General features: G+C 40.3%; 1 protein-coding gene across 1 annotated transcript; it reads left to right on the forward strand.

The window, feature by feature from the left end:
* The first annotated feature begins 1,063 nt into the window (after positions 1-1,063).
* On the forward strand, positions 1,064-16,363 carry LOC121997464. The gene is made up of 4 exons (XM_042551882.1): positions 1,064-1,097; positions 4,782-5,161; positions 5,269-5,384; positions 16,252-16,363. The coding sequence occupies exons 1-4, from the start codon at positions 1,064-1,066 to the stop codon at positions 16,361-16,363; spliced, it is 642 nt and encodes a 213-aa protein (XP_042407816.1).
* Positions 16,364-16,698: the final 335 nt, after the last annotated feature.

The following is a 16,698-nucleotide window of genomic DNA, read 5'->3' on the forward strand; positions in this document are numbered from 1 at the left end:
GCTCCTGCAGCCGTCCCGACACAGCTCACTGATATTGTCGCTGCACGGGCTAGGATTCCAGCATTGGCTGAGTCGATGAAGACTCATTTCACTCTTTTCCACGGAGATCTCGATCCGAGTATGGCTCTGTCATGGATAGAGACTATGGAGCAGACTTTCTTCTATATGGCTTGCTCCGAGTGGGAGAAAGCAGAGCTAGCTGCCTACCATTTACGGGATGAAGCTAATGCCTGGTGGATTACTCAGCGTTCTATTATTGGTGAGTGTAACGTCACGTGGACCAGGCTCAGAGAGGCTTTTGAGAGCCGCTTCTTTCCACTGTCTTATCAGATGGCTCACCGACAGGATTTTATGAGTCTGAGGCAGAATAACCGCTCAGTTACCGAGTATAATACTGAATTCCTCCGGTTGGCTCAGTTTTGTCCGGAGCTAGTAGCGGAGGACAGAACTCGCATGATGCAGTTTATTCAGGGACTGGATGGTTATCTGCATGTACGGCTTGCCGGTTTAGGGATCACATCTTACTCTGATGCACTGGCTCGAGCTTTGATGATAGAGTTAGCTCAGCAGACAGCATATCCGGACAGGAAAAGGAAGTATACGGGTCGACATCGATCCAGCGATCACGACGAGTAGTCGCACGGTCGAGTCGAGTACAGGGTGTCTCGTAGGCCTCGTAAATCGAGGCGGTCTTCTTGAGGCGTTCCTTTTCTCAGAAACAACCACCTTAGGTGATACTCGTTGTTTCGATGTGGATCGAGATCACCTTACAGCTTGCTCTGGGATAGCAGTTGCTTTATTGCAAAGCTGCACAGCCGAGATTGTCGGTGAAGGCTCAAGGCCTGCGGAGGTCAGTCGAGGGGGCCTAGTCGATCGAGGCATATCGAGGAGGGCGAAGCCCATTCCTCGTCGGAGGCAGCTCCCATCATTTGGCATGTTTGGACAGAGTACTCGGTGCTTCCATTGCACCCAGTTGTTCGGACCTTGTTATCCGACTCGAAGCGATGTCGGCCACCACCATCCTCTCGGTCTTATACGCACATAGTCCAAAGAAGACACCTCGATGGCAAATTGTCCGTCCTCCTCCTCCGCCCGAGGCGAGTTCATTCGATTTCGAGGATGCACGCCGGATCCATTTTCCGTGGTATGATTTCTATTTATGCATTTTCTGCTGATTGTATTGGTAGCTCGCACTCTTTTATATCCGTACCTTTATCGGAGATTGGTAGATTACCTCGTTAGATTGCATTGTTGTCTCCCTACCGTCTGATATATTAGACGTCACCCAGGAGATCAGAGGTTGCCCGTTAGACTTTGGCAACATGATACTTACGGTAGATCTTCTAGTATTGGAGATGGTCGAGTTTGATATCATTCTTGGCATGGATTGGCTATCAGTATATCATGCTACCGTTGATTGCCAAACGAGGGTGGTCACCTTCCGGCCTCCGAACCAACCCTCGTGGCGATTATTTCGGCGATTCAGGCGCAGAAGCTGCTGTCTCATGGCTGTCATGGTTTTCTATTATCTCCGATTAGTACTGAAGATAGCAGCAGTTCGCAGCTCTCCGACGTTTCTGTAGTCCGAGAGTATCCAGATGTATTCCCTGAGGAGCTTCCTGGTTTGCCTCCCAGAAGGCCAGTGGAGTTCACTATTGAGCTGATTCCGAGAACTTCACCGACATCGAAAGCTCCGTATCATATGGCACCGAAAGAGTTGAACGAGCTGAAGGTTCAACTCCAGGAGCTTTTGGATAGGGGATTTATACGCCCTAGTGTTTCACCATGGGGTTCTCCAGTTCTATTTGTCAAGAAGAAAGACGGTACCATGAGGTTATGTATTGATTACAGACAGCTGAATGCAGTGACCGTCAGAAATAAATATCCATTACAACGAATCGAGGATTTGTTTGATCAGCTCAGAGGTACATCAGTGTATTCTAAGATTGATCTGGGATCCTGATATCATCAGCTGAGAGTCAGAGACTCAGATATTCAGAAGACAGCTTTCCGTACCAGGTACGGTCATTATGAGTTTTTGGTAATGCCATTTGGGCTTACCAATGCTCCAACGGTGTTTATGGACTTGATGAACCGCATTTTTCTTGAGTATCTGGATCGTTTTGTTATCATTTTCATTGATGGCATATTGGTCTATTCTCGTTCTGAGGAGGAGCATGCACAGCATATTCGTACAATTTTGGAGATTCTTAGACGACATCAGCTGTACTGAAGTTCAGCAAGTGTGCATTCTGGTTATCCTCAGTTGGTTTTCTTGGACACGTGGTTTCTAGCAGAGGTATTTCAGTTGATCCTCAGAAGATCGAGGCTGTTACCGGTTGGGAGTAGCCGAAATCAGTTCAGGAGATCCGCAGTTTTCTGGGATTGGCCGGATATTACCGACGTTTTGTCGAGGGTTTCTCGCGTATTTCTATGCCGCTGACACGTCTTACCAGGAAAGGCGTGAAGTTCATATGGTCCGAGGATTGCAAGACCAGCTTTCAGGAGCTGAAGCGGAGATTAGTGTCGGCTCCAGTTTTGGTTTTACCATCTGGAGAGGATGGATTTATACTTTATACCGACGCATCTCTTCAGGGTTTGGGCGCTGTTCTGATGCAGCACGGCAGAGTAGTCTCTTATGCTTCTCGTCAGCTGAAGGAGCATGAGAAGAACTACCCAGTTCATGACTTGGAGTTAGCTGCCATCATCTTTGCTCTGAAGCTTTGGCGGCATCATTTATACGCTATTACATTTGAGATTCTCACTGATCATAAGAGTTTCAAATATATTTTCACTCAGAAGGAGCTTAATCTCCGACAGAGGAGATGGATGGAGTTCCTGAAGGACTATGATTGTACCATTAGCTATCACCCGGGGAAAGCGAATGTAGTTGCAGATGCACTCAGCAGGAAGTCTAGAGGGACTTTGGCTTGCCACCGGACTTCAGTCACGGACTTGATTCAGGGTTTCTCTGAGTTAGATCTTGAGGCGAGGACCGACAGCAGGCAGGGGTATTCTTGTTACCATGGTTGCTCGATCGTCGATCGTGACGAAGATCGAGAGGCCCGTGCCGCTGATCGGCATTGCGCTTGGCATCGGATAACCAGGAGTTTACGCGAGGAGGGTATTATATACTTCTGAGACAGATTATGCGTACCTCAGTCTCACCCGATCTTACAGGAGCTACTTCAGGAGGCTCACCGTTCTCGATTTGCGATCCATCCAGGCGGGACCCGTATGTATCGGGACTTGAGGCGTTCCTATTGGTGGAACGGTATGAAGAAAGACATCGCGGATTTCGTAGCTAGATGTCTTGTTTGTCAGCAGGTGAAGTCTGAGCACCAGAGACCTGCAGGGTTACTTCAGCGGATTCCTATTCCTGAGTGGAAGTGGGATCACATTACCATGGACTTTGTGGTAGGGTTGCGAGGACACGATGAGGTCACGACGCGATTTGGGTAATCGTTGATCGATTAACCAAATCCGCGCACTTTTGACTGATCCCCTGGATCGATTGGCAGATCTGTATTGTCGGGAGATTATCAGACTACATGGTGTTCCGTTGAGTATCATTTCGGATAGAGATCCACGGTTCACGTCTCGTTTCTGGCAGAGTCTGCAGCAGGCCTTGGGCACACAACTCCGTTTTAGTACAGCCTTCCATCCACAGACAGATGGGCAGTCAGAGCGGACCATTCAGACTTTAGAGGACCTGCTGAGGTCATGTGTTATGGATTTCGGAGGCAGTTGGGAGGATCATCTGTCATTGGTAGAGTTTGCCTACAACAATAGCTTTCATTCGGCTATCCAGATGGCACCGTTTGAGGCGTTGTACGGTAGACCTTGTCGGACACCCATCCTCTGGGATGAGGTTGGAGAGGCCCAGCTGTTGGGACCTCATAGAGTTCAGCAGGATGCAGAGTTGGTCCGTACTATCAGACGGAGGATGTCAGAGGCGCAGGACCGTCAGAAGAGTTATGCAGATCAGAGACGCAAACCTTTGGAGTTTTCTGTTGGCGACCATGTATTTCTGAGAGTTTCACCCATGAAAGGGGTGAAGAGATTTGGCCTCAGGGGTAAGCTAGCTCCGCGGTATATTGGTCCTTTCGAGATCTTGGAGAGGATCGGAGCGGTAGCTTACCGACTGACACTACCACCATCCTTGTCAGGCGTGCACGATGTATTTCATGTATCCATGCTGAGGAGATATGTACCTGATCCGACGCATGTGCTGGCAGATATTCCAGTTCCAGTTCAGCCTGACATTACATATGAGGAGGTTCCGGTATGGATTCTCGACCGGAAAGGGCGTCAGTTGCGGAACAAGACTATCCGGCTGGTTAAAGTCGGATGGCAGCATCATTCGGACAAGGAGGCTACTTGGGAGCTCGAGGATACTATCCGAGCTCGATATCCCCATCTTTTCACTTGAGGTATGTGATTTATTTACCGTTCAGCATTTTTACTCTATAGCTGTTGTTAGTTCTTGCTGATGGTAGATAACGAAATTTGGGGACCAAATTTTTATTATTGGGGGAGAATGTAAAATACCGAAAATAGGCGAATATGAATAAAGGAATTTTATAGAATTTTTGGTAATTTTTCGGGAATTTTTCAGAGCTCGTACGGACGAGTTAACGGGGATAAAAACGGGGCCCGGAAAAGCCTGTTTAGGCTACCCCGTTTAAGCGAGGAAATGTTTATATTTACATTTCCTTTTCTTTTATTTCTTTTTATTTTCTTTATTTCCTCTTCTTATTCTTCATCTCGCCGAACCTGAGCCATCCCCGCAACTCTTCTCCTTCTTCCCTGCCCTAACCTTGGCGGTTCTTCTCTGCTTCGCGATTTAAGCCGCGCCCGACTCCACTTCCTCTTCTCGGTTTCCTCCTCTCCTCTTACATCTTCTCCTCTGCCGACGCCGAGCATCAGCCACAAGAACTCCGGCGGTTTCGCTCTTTGCCCTAGCCGACCCCTTCATTTGCCGGCGATCTTCCCTGAGCCGAGCATCACGCCGGCAGCCGACCTATTGCCTTTCCCCTGGAGTCCCAGCGCCGACCACCACAGTGTCGTGGCCCTTTTCCCTCTTCCCATCTTCGTCAGTGTGTCTCTGTTTAATAGTGCCGAAGACAATACCGAGCTGTGTTTTAGCCGGATCTTGGAGGTAAGTATGGTTGGTGTTGGGATTATGGTGGTTTAATTCTGTACTGTGGTTGAATCCCGAATCTGATTTGTGATCTCCACTATTGACCTCAATTTTGGTCCGAACAGGGTACTAGAATTCCAGAAGAGGGTAAATTGCTGTGGGGTTTTTCTTGGATCCGGCAGTCATTGCTTCCAGCAAAATTCTTTGATTTCCAACAGCAAGAACGGCTGTGGAAATTGAGGTAAGATGTAGTGCAGTGGTTTCTTTTGTTGTAGCATGCATTGAATTGAAGGAAAGGTTAAGAAATGGAATTTGATTCGAATTTATTATGTTAGGCCGGATGTGTATATATATATATATAGACCTTGATCAAATTGTATAGTGGAACGAATTAGGGTTTAGGAAGCTAACCCTAGTTGGTTAAGGTTTATGGATTAAGGTTTTGCCCTAATTTAGTGTTAGAGATTTTTATTTGGCTATTTATATGGGTTGTAGCTAAATAAAAATGTATATATATTGGTGACACAGGACTTTGACGCGAGACGGGTATCTCGGAGTCAGATTTGGACTTTTCTTGTCGGAGGCGGGTACTTTTGACTTTTTGTCTTTGATATGCTTAGTAATGAAATTAACATGTTGCATTAATTGTGTTTCTTATCTGTTTCGGTTAATCCCTACCCAAATCTTGGTACATGCTTGATTTATTGATTGGTTTGCATCTCAAGTATATTTTACCTGTTTATACATGCTTATAGGGGTAGTGATATACCATGCTTTATCATGTTCAGGACCTAGGTTTTATACCTTCTGTGTACCTTTGGATTGTTTTGATTCGTTGACCTATGATGCATTTTTATATACATGTGGATTAGGTCAGGATATTTTATGGTTAGTGCCATGCACCATTTGCATGATTGCATGCTGTGCGATAGTCCGCTCCATTATTGTTGAGCACATCGCCAGTTACATGGATCTGCACACACCACCACTCATGGGTTAGTGGTCGATTCAGGCTTAGTGTGTTGCAGCAGGGACTCTGTTAGGCACCGTTGGTCCGCTCATGGGTAGTGTGATACAACGTGTTATCCGGCAAGGATTCCTCCCCGTCTTTGAGTACCGGGAGATGAGAGCATTGCGCTCCCCCATTTATGGTAGGAGGATAGGTGTACTCCGACAGCATCCCGTCCACTCGGTCACTCATCAGGAGTAGTGACGACAGAGTGCACGGTTGTCACAGCCCTACCCACTCGGCCTCACTATTGTGTGTGAGATGATCGACTGGCGTCAGGGGTGACCAGGACGCATCATTGGCATCATATGCATGATGCATTTATTGCTTGTGTTTGTGCTTGCTGCATTTATATGCTGCATATTGTTTGGATACCTATGTTTGACATGCATACAGGATTCCTATACCACTCGGACTGTTTGTCCTTATACTCAGGTCCTGGTTAGTACAGTTCCTCTCCTGTTTACTTCAGATGCATATTTTTATCTTTCTTATATCAGGAGACTGTACGCATGATTAGTGTTAGGTGTTATTTCTTTACTTTGCATATCAATTGTACCTGCTGAGTGTTGGACTCACCCCGCCTCCATTGTTGTTATTTTCAGGTTGATGCTGTCCGGAGGGAGTTCCAGTCGCTAGTCCTCACTGCACGTAGTGCTAGATCCCTGCAGACCTCGAGGATTTATTTACCATTTGGTTTGGTTTTTATTTGCTTATGTGTGTACTTGGTTATTTGGATACTTGGATATCGTATGTTTTTCTTTTGATATTGATGGATGTTCTATTCGATATGTTTTTACTACATGCCTGCCTGGACGGCAGAAGAGGTGAGTTTCGTCGGATTTGAGTTTTACGAGTGTAGTTGAGTAGGGTGGATTTCGAGTTAGAGTACTATAGTTTGTGATTACTATTATTAACTGCATGGTTGTGACAGCCAGAGGCTGAATATCTATATAAACTGCGTGGTGATTGTTTTTATTTATTGTTATTATTCCAGCCGCCTGTGGCTGAGGTATGTGAGGATGTAGAAAAGTTTCAGATTGTCCACCGTACAGGGGAGATGCTGCCGAAATTTTCTCGGACAGGGACTCCTCTGAGGCGTGACAGTTATGATGCTATCTGGGTAATAGTGGACAGATTAACCAAGTCTGCTCATTTCCTAGCTATTAGAATATCCTACTCTATTGAACAGCTAGCACAATTGTATGTGAAAGAGATGATCAGATTGCATGGAGTTCCCAAAACCATGATTTCTAATAGAGATGGTCGCTTTACATCACACTTCTGGGAGTGTGTTCAGAGAGCTCTTGGCACTAAGCTACAGTTTAGCACTGCATTTCATCCTCAAACTGACGGGCAAACAGAACGAGTGAACTAAGTTTTGGAGGATATTCTACGGCCTTGTGCTTTATATTTTAAAGGGAGCTGGTGTCGATATCTATGCTTAGTAGAATTCGCATACAATAATAGCTATCAGGCTACTATCGGAATAGCACCTTATGAGGCTTTATATGAGAGGAGATGTAGATCTCCTATCTGTTGGTATGATGGTGGTGAAAAGAAAGAAATGGGACTCCAAACATACCTCATTGAAGACACCACAAAAGCCATTCAGAACATCGGCCAGAGAATAGAAACTGCTCAGAGCCGGCAGAAGAGCTATGCGGATGTGCGCTGTAAACCGCTAGAATTTGAGGTTGGGGACTCAATATTCCTCAAACTAGCTCCTATGAAGGGAGTGATGCGATTTGGAAAGAAAGGAAAGTTGAGTCCACGTTATGTGGGCCATACTAGATTACTAGAAGAGTTGGCAAGGTAGCTTATGAGCTGGAACTACCTCAGGAAATGTCAGTTATTCATAATGTATTTCATATCTCAATGTTGAAGAAGCATGTTCCTGATGTAAACCAAGTGATTGAGCCACAGACGGTACAGGTTCAAGAAGATCTCAGTTATGAAAGTCGACCTATTCAGATAATAGATCGAGAAGTTAAGAAGCTGAGGAACAAAGAGATACCGTTAGTGAAAGTGTTGTGGCAAAGTCAACAGAATGAAGAGGCAACATGGGAACATGAGGAAGATATGAGACTGAAGTATCCGCAATTGTTCTAAGTTCGAGGATGAACTTTTTATAAGGTATGGGGATTGTAACACCCGTAAAATTTCCATTATTTCAAAAGAGTAAAAAGAAGTAGAACAAGAGATAAAAAAAAATAAATAGATTTATAAATGGCTTTGGGCTAGGATTGAACCCAAGACCTCTTATATATGATTGGTTAAAGTTGCCATTAGGGTGGTGGTAAAGCATCACATGAGCAATATGAAGCTATTCATTATATGTGGAGTTTGTGTGAAGAGATGCTTCAACTTCCACCTAGCATAAAAGGGAATTGAAGAGATGAAAACCTAGTTTTATCTTCTTCTTCTTCTCTAGCAGAATCCTCTCCTTCCTCTTGCTCAAGTTTCTAAAGCCTTTCAAGGGAAGAATCTAAGAGGAGAATCTCTCCCAAGGAAGGAGTACGCTTAGAAGGGCTAACCGGGGAGAGTAAAGCATACAAGAGAGGTCGTTCTCCCTAAACCGTAGCGGTGTAAGAGTAAGAAATAGCAAAAGAATGTAAGTACCTCTCACCTGCAGTATAAGTTGCTTCGAAGATGTATTAGTAATGTCTTTTATGCTTGATTTAGAAGATTTATGTGGAGTTATGCTTTAGACATGTTAAAGAAGAAGCTTATCATGTTTTGTAAGAAGCCCTCTAAAGTTTTGGGGACTAAGAGCATGTGTAGGGAATATCGAATTGCTTCCCATTTAGTTTGGGGCTAAGAAGCATATTCAAAGGCCCTAAAAGTGCTTCCCTATTAGAGTGTGGGGATAAAGTGCACATCAGGTGTTTGTTGAAATGACAAGCAAGTGTAAAGTAAAAAGAAAACGATATTAAAAGAATGTATTTTACTTTGAAGTGGCATGTACTGGACCAAGTGTTGGTTAATCCTACGAAAATGTACCGGTTCCACTGTACAAAATTTTTTGTACAAGTGTCGAACCTTTCCTTAAATAACCTATTGTGTTCTTTAGAAGTTAAATTAGGAATCGCAGACGGAACTTAACATCATTGATTCCAAATTTAACTTATCTGTTCTTAATGGTTTAGATTTGAATCGCAAGCAGAACTTAACACTATTGATTCAAATCTACCTAGATTATTAATTCCATAAATATTAATTTTCAAAATTGACTTCCAGGACTGCATGGCGAGGCACATGGCCTTCTTGGATATGGGAGCAACCACCACCACCTAGGCAAAGCCTTTTAAGGAAAGCTAATATTTATTTCCTTAAATAACTCTAGGTTAACCAAAAGGAACAATCGAAACACAAGTTCGAAAAAGAAGAATACACAAACTCGAAAAACTATTTCGAAAAACTAGATCTAATTGCCTCTTGTATTTAGAATTCTTACAAAGAGAAAAACTAGCATGATGCGAAAAACAATTGCTAATTATACCTTCTCTTTGTATGCTAATGACCTCGAGATCTTCTGCCATATTCCTCGCCTCGCCTTGGACGTTGTGTGGGCGACGATCTTCCAAGATGAACACCACCCAAAAGAGCTTCTCCTTTTCTTCTAAAATCCGGCCACCACCACCAAGGAGAGAGAGCAAAAGGGAAAAGAGAAGGGAGAGAAAAGAGGGCCGGCCACTTGAGATCTCCAAGCCAAAGAATAAGAGTTGTGTCTCATGAAGCCCCCTTACCCCTTCTTTTATATTACTTTCCCAAGGCAAATAAGGAAAAAACCCTTTTACAAAAAATAAAATCATCCAAGAGTTTTTCCTTTTTCCTTTTTATTTTTCCTTTCTTTCCTCTTGATTGAATCAATCACCAATCAATGGTTGTGATCAATCCTATTTGGTTTAGGATTCGGATTGGTTTAATCTTATTGGCCGGCCCTTGCTTGGGCACCAAGCAAGGTGGCCGGCCACAATTAAAAGGAAAGGAATAATAATTTTTTTAAAAAAATTTTACAAGAAGAAATCCTCTTATAAAATTTACAAGCTCTCTTTCCTAAAGTATGAGTTAAAAAAGGAAAGTTTCTAAAAATTAAAACCATGTTTTAAAATTTAAAAACTCTCTTATAAAATTTCTTTTTTAACATGATGATAGAAAATTATAATTTTAAAACTTATCTCCCTTTTTCTTAAACCATGAGGATGGTTAAAAAAGGAAAGTTTTAAAACTTTTAAAAACCCTCTATTTAAAACATGTGGCCAAATTCAAATAAGGAAAATTTTGAAAATTAAAATCTCTCTTTTAAAACTTATAGTTTTCTACAAAGAGAAGATTTTAAAAAATTCAAAACAACCCTCCTTCTTTGAATATTGTGGCCGGCCCCTTCATGCTTGGTCACCAAGCAAAGGGTCGGCCCCTATAGAAGAGGTTGTGGCCGGCCCTTGCTTGGTCACCAAGCATTGGACCGGCCCACTTCTTGGACACCAAGAAGAGCCTTACATTTGGATGCACTTGAGGCCATAATGAGGCTACGATAGGGACCTAAAGGAGAAATTGGTTTTGGCCTTCCGATGAGCTTGAGTATCCCGTGCTCGCCCCGAACACACAACTCAAGTTCATCGATAATAACTCATTCCACTAGAGAGTTATTACCGCACTACCACACCAATCCCAAATTACATTATGGGCTCCTTCTTATCATGAGTATGTTAGTCTCGCTGTGTTTAAGATTACGAATGTCCACTAATTAAGTAAGTTACTGACAACTCACTTAATTAATATCTAGCTCCAAGAGTAGTACCACTCAACTTCATTGTCATGTCGGACTAGGTCCACCTGCAGAGTTTAACATAACAATCCTTATGAGCTCCTCTTGGGGACATTCTCAACCTAGATAACTAGGACACAGATTCCTTCTATAATCAACAATACACACAATAAGTAATATCATTTCTCAACTTATCGGGCATATTGATTTATCGAGCTAAACCTCACCCATTGATAAGTCAAAGAAATAAATATTAAATATATGTGCTTGTTATTATATTAGGATTAAGAGCATATACTTCCATAATAACTAAGGTCTAGTTCTTTTATTAAGTCAGTACAAAAAGAACTTACCTAAATGGTTCTACTCAATATACTTAAAGTGTATCAGTGTAATTTATTAGTCAAAATAAACTAATACTCAATTACACTACGACTCTTCTGATGGTTTGTTCATTTCCATTTTAGTCGTGAGCAACTTGTTTATAATTTATAGAGAATCGACAAAATGATCTTCTGAGTATGACACCACCCTCCATGTTGTCTACTATATAAATTAATTAAACAATTACATTTAACAAATAAATGTAGATATTGACCAATGTGATTCTTTTTATTTCAATAAATAAATGTTTACAAAAGCTAGGCTTTTAGTATACACTCTAATACCAAGGTCTTTGGGATGGGCCCCTAGATTGCCCCTAGGCATAAGTACGCCTAGTAGTACCTTAATAGATTCGGGATTTGCTACCTCGGATCGTATTAAGGATGCGAGCAAAGTGGTACATTGCCGGGCCCAAGAAAGTTGATTAATATGTTCACTAGTATGTATTATAAAGTTTGCAAAGTTCATTGGTTTGTTAAAGTGAAACCATCATTAAGTGGACAACTTGAGTTATAAAGTGTAGTGTTGATGAACTTTATGATATGCTAAGATTTCTGTTCTCGTTACATTACTAGCATGGTTTAAGTTGATGATTAGCATGATAAACTGGTTTAAAAATACATATCATGTGCATATTTACAAATCATGTGTTTTAGCGTGAACTATACTCAAGTGCATGTTTGTTGTTTTCTTTCCAAGCAGTTTTTTTTAAGAAAGCATGTTCTCTTTAATGCGTAGTTTTATGAGTATATGGTACTTACTAAGCCTTTTCTTATAGATTGCATTTCCTTATACTGCAGATAAAGGTAAAGGAAAGCTCGAGTAGGAGGGGGCAGCAGGAGCAATGTTTGTTGGTATGTGTGGCGGAACAGTGGGAAACGATCTTGGAGGTTGCTAGTGCTTGACTATGCTAGAGTTTGGTACTAATGGACATGTTTTCTTATCTCCACTTAGTATGAAAAATACTATTAAGAGTGGTGTATAATGTATTGTAGTTTGGTAGTGATTGGCGTGTCAAAGATTCTCCCTAAGGTTGTGGGATAAAGTGGTAAACCACGGGGGAGAACAAAGGGGGAGAATACCCCATTTTGTTTAGCAGGGTGTGACCCTGCACGGCCATGCCACGGCCGTGTGGAGTCACACGACCACACCCTTTCTCCTCTCGACCCAAAGTGTCACGGCTGTGTGGAGTCACATGGCCGGGCACTTCCTCCTCTCGGCCCAAAGTGTCACGACCGCGTGGAGTCACACAGCCGGGCTCTTCCTCATCTCGGCCAAGGTGACACATCCGTGTGGAGTCACATGGCCGTGCACCTCTTCTCTGCTGTTCGGGGTGAAATGGTCGTGTGGTTCCACATGGTCGTGCCCCTCTTCCCTTCGGCCGGGGTATCTTACAATAAAATTATTTTTTCTATTGGTTCTATCTGAATCATAACTTTGATATGGTTTATCTAAGTAATGATTATAACTATTGTGGATTCAATATAGATTTAGTCTAACTTAAATATTCATGATTGATTTAGGGACCCATGGTTAGTCTTGATTTCTACAATTCTTTAACAAATAATAGATAAGATATTGAATCGTTTCCTTGGCTTATAAGTGAGTGAAGATCAATTGTATATGATCCTTTGTGTTTCGAGTAATATATTAAGGGACTTGGAGATCGAAGTTAACGATTTTAACGATCCTTTTAGTTCTTCAACTTCAATTTTCAAAGGAATTTTATTACTCAAGTTGTTGGACTTGTGTTGAAGTTCCATTTTGAACTTATTCATTTGAAGTGCATAGGGTAGTCTTATCCTGAAGGATTTCTACCTTCTTTTAGAATGACTTGACCTTGATATTGGATTTGGCTAATTTCAAAGCAAATTACAAATGACAGTATATAACTTATTAACTAAGGGAGAGACTACCTCATTATTGGTCTTATCAGGAAAGTATATATAGATCTATGGCTTATCTCAAACTTTGGTTCAAATTTGGACTCAAACTCAAGTTCAGATTCGGTCTTACCCGCTTGTTCTATTACTAGTTGTGTTAGGAGGTTGAATTGGGTTATTCTTCCACTTTTGACTCCTCCGATGATGATTCTATTGGTGTTGTAGGAACTAGTTTTTTTATAATTGTAAAAGGTTCAAAATTTAGGCTTATTTTTATTTAATGAAAGTTTACTGAGTGTGCAGGTAGGTTAACTAGAATGTCCAAGTGATACTTGATAAAGGAAAAGCTCTAGTGAATATTAGGAAAAGGAAAAGCCCAGCAGGTCAGCTGGATCAGATATTAGGTAGAAGGCTTGGCAAATTAAAGTCACAAGGCAAGAAGTAGAGATGGGTTTGGAGGACCGAATGTCTAGCAGGTCAATGGGACTAGAGGACAGGACATTTGAGGAAACACTAGACGTCGGATGATTGGATGCTAAGTAGAAAATCCAAACAGGATGAGTTTTTCCAACCCAAGGTGGCTGATATATGAGGATTCAAAGATTTTTATTAATGTTTTTTAATAATTTTTATTTTTATTTTTTTGGAAAATTTTGGGTATTATTTTATTTTAGGTTTTTTTGATATTTAAAGTATTTTCAAAATATATATCTTTTTATAATTATATATTTTGAGTCCGTTTAGGAATTTAAGATTATGAGTCTATTAATAATATTTTCTTTTTTTATATCTTTTTTCTGTGTTTAAAAGATAGAAATTGGAGTTTGTAAATTAGAATTTCTTTCCTTTTTTATGGGTATTATAATTTAGAGTCTATATAAACATCTAATTAGCTTTTTGAGAAATTAATGAACTATTCATAATAAAAGTTTCCCATTAGTGGTTTCTTTTTTGGGTCGTCTCCCTAATTTTGTCTTCTCGTTAGCCCAATTGATAATTACTATTCTGCCCCGCATTAATTAGTTCAACTTCGGATAGATTTGGAGTTAATTAAGGATAAAACATATTTGATCGGTTTAAAATGAATTATGGTATTTTCTTGAAGAAACTTTCTCTTTCCTTTTTTTTCTCCCTTTCCTCCCCACATACACTAGAGTCGTTGCTATGTTATACACCACCATTGTGCCATCGCCTATCGCTCTCTTTTATTTTCCCTTCATCTTCTTTTCCATTTCCTCCTTATTATCTTTACCAATGGCAATAAACCTAGAGTTTTTTTCTCAAGCACAAAAGCTCTCTTTTCTTCTCCTTTATCTTCTCACACAAGCATGAAATGCAACATCACATGTTACCCTCTCCCAACTACAAGCGTAGCCCTCCACCCTCGTATCTTCATCAGTTTCTCATATTTTCACTATGTGTATTTTTTTGATAGACTTTGCCAGTGTTTACTTCAACAATTATTAATTACGAAATAATATATGATAATTATTTGGGTTATAAAATTGATGAAGTAAATATCATTTTAGATTATGTAGGTTAAAAAATACAAGCCTCACTTCTAATTTTAAGTAACATTTTACTTCATAATATTTTTGTCATAAGATAGTAAGTCACAAAAAAAAATTTATAATTTTTAAGTGCAAAAGTAATAAGTTTGAACTAGTTAAAATACTAAGTCTATGGCGAGGAGAATGAGGAGAGGAAATGTTGATTTTATAAAAATAAAAGAGAAAGAAAGAATGACATGGATTTGAAAAAGTTGTATTTAAAAAAAAAAGTTATGCTGACTCACTAAGAGGACTGTATTTAAAAAAAAAGTTATGCAGTCTCACTAAGAGGACTGTCTACAGTGTTCTATAGTAAAATGTTCATTAAAAATTTTGTATATAGTATTATTTCTAAAAGTGTATAGTATACATAAATTGTTTCCGATTATGAAATAACTAATATATATAAGAAAATTATATACTCGATAAATATTACATTCTTTCTATATATATGACAATACTTAATTGAAAAGTAGATAAAAATAGTAAGCTTTCTAAAAGTGTATGACCACTTTGCTACTAATTATAGGATCGGTTATGTTATTTGTTATATTTTCTTTTAATTGTATTCTCCTATTTTCACTTCTCGGAACAATATATATACTCATCTTGCACCACTTTTATAATTACACAATCAATACAAAATACAAAAAACTCAAAAGCTATTTAGTACTACATAATGTCTCGAGTTTCAATTCTTTGTGTATTTCTTTTGTTTACAACTATATGCTTTGCAAGTAAGTAAACACCATTTAAATATTCCATGCAAATTTTATTGAATTTATTTGTTACATATTGTTCATATATCCTAATATTGGCTATTATTTTTTGGTTAAAATTATAGATCGCTCTGATGCTATCAATTGTTGTTCGGAATATAAAAAGTGGGGTGATAGACAACAAACAAGTTGTAGAGGTGCTAGTGATACTAGTGGGTGCAACACTTGGTGTTCAAATTCATGTAGAGGAGGGGAATGTAAAGTACAAAATGGACACCAAATTTGCCATTGTTATTGTTAATCATAGTGTTAAGATGGAGAATAAATTTTATTATCCATCTTGATTGGTGAAATAAAATTTGATACTATATGTATTTTTATTTATTTAAATTGTATACAAATTATAAAAATAATGTATATGTTGAAGAAATTGTTATATATGTGTAGAATTTGTTGGATCGAAAAGCGCTCGAGGGGGGGTGAATAGCGCTCCTGGATTTCACTTATCGTAATCGAAAAATCAACGAGTTAAACACAGCGGAATATGTAAACAATCACAGAAAGACCCATGTGTTTTTACTTGGTTTGGAGCCTTGGGTGACTCCTACTCCATGGTCCACGCTCGTTGAGCATGTACTTTGGGCAATTCACTATAAGATCACAAAGTTACAAATATGTATTACAAAACAATAACAATAAAGCTATACCATCAACAGAAATACTGAAATTGAAGCTCCGGGTCGTCGGGGTGTTGCTACAGCATTTCTGGAACATCTCTTGAGTGGCACACAGGAGAATGATCACTTGGGAATTGATTGATGAAGCTGTTGGTCGAGGATCCCTTATAAAGCCCATTGAGGGTGTCTTCAACCTCCTTGAAGGCGCCCTCATTCGCGGCGTGTAAAATCCAACAATTAAATGATAAGTGTTATTTGACAAATAATCTTATTTGATTTTTTGGGAATTTCTAGAAATTTTCTGAGAATTTTTTGGAACTCGTATGACGTAAGTTGAGGGGATAAATTATTGGGCCAGAGGAAAGCCTGTTTGAGCTACCCAATTTAAATGAGGAAATGTTTTATTTCCTTAAATATTTTTCTTTTCATTTTCTAAAACCTTCCCATGCCCTAACCTTAAATGATGAAACTTTCTTCTCCCCTCTCCTTCGCTATCTTTCCCCGACGTTGACGTCGCCATCGCCAGGAAACCAATCGCGCCAGCGTCGTTTAACCCACCACT

Source organism: Zingiber officinale, chromosome 1A (assembly GCF_018446385.1).
Source record: "Zingiber officinale cultivar Zhangliang chromosome 1A, Zo_v1.1, whole genome shotgun sequence".
In the NCBI taxonomy this organism is placed as follows: domain Eukaryota; kingdom Viridiplantae; phylum Streptophyta; class Magnoliopsida; order Zingiberales; family Zingiberaceae; genus Zingiber; species Zingiber officinale.